This window comes from Austrofundulus limnaeus, unplaced genomic scaffold, assembly GCF_001266775.1.
Source record: "Austrofundulus limnaeus strain Quisiro unplaced genomic scaffold, Austrofundulus_limnaeus-1.0 Scaffold350, whole genome shotgun sequence".
Classification (NCBI taxonomy): Eukaryota; Metazoa; Chordata; class Actinopteri; order Cyprinodontiformes; family Rivulidae; genus Austrofundulus; species Austrofundulus limnaeus.
The window spans coordinates 534,425-537,775 of NW_013952752.1; the positions used below are offsets into that span (position 1 = coordinate 534,425).

The 3,351-nt window shown below is 40.7% G+C and overlaps 1 protein-coding gene across 1 annotated transcript in view; it reads left to right on the forward strand.

The window, feature by feature from the left end:
• The first annotated feature begins 910 nt into the window (after positions 1 to 910).
• LOC106527912 (uncharacterized) overlaps positions 911 to 3,351 on the forward strand; it is an 8,976-nt gene continuing 6,535 nt past the window's right edge. Inside the window, exon 1 of the mRNA XM_014022929.1 lies at positions 911 to 1,028. Within this exon, the coding sequence (XP_013878383.1) occupies positions 911 to 1,028 (118 nt within the window). The remainder of the gene's footprint in view (positions 1,029 to 3,351) is intronic.

Consider the following 3,351-nt stretch of genomic DNA (forward strand, 5'->3'; position numbering starts at 1 on the left):
AAGTTTTAAAAAAATCTTGTTTGTTAAATTTAACATCTCAGCACTTCATAACAGCATGTGACTTTTCCTGGTCCTGCCTTGRACAAAGAGGAAGTCTTTGTTATTTCACATTTGATACGGACATTGCAGCACTTACTGGAAACCAGCCTTCTGTTACACATTAACCCATGATGATACAAACATGTGTTCCTTTAAATCCATGTCCCACTGAGATAAAGATAAGGACCTGCAGACTGAATGAGATGTTGGGCATTCACACAGAACAGTTTGTTCCAAAAGTACCTTTTTTAAAGCAACTGAGAGTTTATGAAGTTCCGTTGCAAATATATATAGCACATGCCACATCACCTGTGTAAAAAAAGGATTTTTTTCTTTATCACTTCTGATTCTGATCCATCCTTTGTCATCATGTGATCCCTGTGTCATTGCCCCCCCCCCATCTGTTTCTGCCTCGCCCAGCCCCAGGAGAACTGATCCACAAGTGTTTGGGATTTCCCCCTTGTTAGCATTGCTTTATTGTGTGTCCTGTCATTAGTTCAACATACTTTCTGGTCATTCATGTTTCATTTTAAAAACACGTATTGAAATACAAAATGACGACACTGAGTTTGGCTTTCTTTTTGTCACTTTGATCAAGTGCTAATTCACTTCTTTAGTGTGGGGACCTTCTTTGATCACCTCTAGTTAAGCTAAGTTTAGCATGATCAAAAACAGACAATTTTCATGACATGTTGTTAAACCTCTCTTCTTCTCTCCCTGGGCTTCCACCTTATTGTGGTGGAGAGGTTTGAGTGTCCCAATGATCCTAGGAGCTATGTTGTCGGGGGCTTTGTGCCCCCATTAGGGTCACCCAAGGCAAACAGGTCCTAGGTGAGGGATCAGACAAAGACCCCTATGATGAACACAATAAATGGATTCAGTGTTCCCTCACCTGGACGTGGGTCACCAGGGCCCCACTCTGGAGCCAGACCTGGAGGTGGGGCACGTTGACAAGCGCCTGGTGGCTGGGCTTTCACCCATGGAGCCCGGTTGGGCACAGCCCGAAGAGGAGATGTGGGTCCCCATTCCCATGGGCTCACCACCTGTGGGAGGGGCCGTAGGGGTCGGGTGCATTGTGTGCTGGGCAGTGGTAGAAGGCGAGAACCTTGGCGGTCTGATCCTTGGCTATAGAAGCTAGCTCTAGGGACGTGGAATGTCACCTCTCTGGTGGGGAAGRAGCCTGAGCTGGTGTGTGAGGTTGAGAGGTTCCAACTAGATATAGTTGGACTCACCTTGACACACCGCTCTGGCTCTGGAACCAGTCTCCTCCAGAGGGGTTGGACACTCTTCCACTCTGGAGTTGCCCCCCAGTGTTTAAGCAGTGCATTGTGCTGTCTTCTCCAGCAGTGTTTGTGTTTCTGAGCTCTTCTTCTTAAAATGATAAAAAGCAGTAGACTTTTCTCTTGTATTAAACGTCACCCTCCACTGCCCAGCTACAAAAGGGGCCATGTTTTGGCTCCAGGTTGTCCTGCTCCTCTGTCTTTGCTATCTAGTTTACTCACTAGTTTATTCTGGATTGTAGGAGATCTGTCTGCCTGCCTGCCTGTCTGTCTGTCTGTCTGTCTGTCTGTCTGTCTGTCTGTCTGTCTGTCTGTCTGTCTGTCTGTCTGTCTGTCTGGCTGTGTCTGTCTGTCTGCCTGCCTGCCTGCCTGCCTGCCTGCCTGCCTGTCTGACTTTTTCCTAATTTTTAGAAAAAATGGAAAAATTCTGAGTTTTTTGTTTCTCAGAATTCTGACTTCTCAGAATCCTGAACCTAATCCTCTTTTGTAATTTCACACCATCTTTCCTCGGGCTGGGAGCAGACATCTGATACACCCATATACTGTATGTAATGTTTAGGAGGGAGGTTCTGTTTAAACTTTGAGTGCAATATTTGTAGATATAGCAGAATTTGTTGAAGAGGAAAGTAAAAATGCACGTCTTTTAATTCTATAACTGAGAACAGGTTTGATCTTTCTTTTAACCATATTAACACATGCTACATACTGTAAGCTAAATACATTTATATTCTACACACCTAAACTTTTTTTATTCACAATGTTTTATTCCACTCTCAACATGTTTTTACTTCATTTTTAAAAAGACAAGTGAGAATCATTATTATTTGGTATTCATCTAGACAGACTTATTATACACAATGATTTCATCAGTAATGATGAAATCATTGATGATATGGATGATGTGGTCAATAACTCCAATAGGTATTTTGTAAATGTTGGATCAAAGCTGGCAGAACAAATATGTGATCCTGGATCAACTGATGGATGGAACAAAACATTAATAAGTAGAAATACAAAATCAATATTTCCCTCAGCTGTGGAAGAAAGAGAAATCAAAGATGTTAACAAATGTAAAAAAACATGATGTCAACAGACTGTGATGGCATACGTATATATGATCACTGTCAAATAGGTTATGGAGGCATTTTATTCAAACACTATCTGTATCCTGTCATTCAGAACTGCGACATTTCCAAAAGATATGAAAATTGCAAAAGTAATTGCTGTATACAAAACTAGAGATAGACACCAATTCAGTAATTATAGGCCTGTTTCTTTATTCCCACAGTTTTCTAAAGTTTTGGGAAAACTATTTATTTACAGATTGGACAATTTTTTTCAGAAACAAAACTGCTTTTTGACAGTCAGTATGGATTCAGAGATCCACATTGTTACCAGTTCTGGAATTAGTAGAAGAAATCACCAGCTCCACAGACAAAAATACCTTTTCAGATGGAGTGTTCATTGATCTTAAAAACATGACATATTAATAAAAAAAACTGGAATATTACGGTATCAGGGGAGTGGTTTTACTTTGCAACAAGCAACAATTTGTGAAAATAGGTGACTTTCAATCTTCATGTTTTGGCATTGTTTGTGGTGTCCCCCAGGGGTCAGTGTTGGGACCTAAAATCTTTATTCAATATATACTGTATAAACGATTTATGCAAGGTTTCTAAAGTGCTACAGTTTGTTCTGTTTGCAGATGATACTATTATTTTCTGTGAAGGGAAGAATTTACAGCAGCTTGAGGAGGAAATCACCTCAGAATTGAATAAATGAAAAAAGTGGTTTGATATAAATGAATTATCATTGAATTTAGAAAAACTAAGTTTATGTTGTTATGCCATGGGATCCCCAGTTTCTCCTATTGTTGCCAACCTGTACATGGAGGAAGTGGAAAAGAGAGCCTTGATGTCCTTTTCAGGGGTGCCACCGAGCCATTGGTTCAGATATGTTGACGACACCTGGGAAGCCCAGGAAGTCCAACATTTCACTGATCACATCAACTCTGTGGATGAATATATTAAGT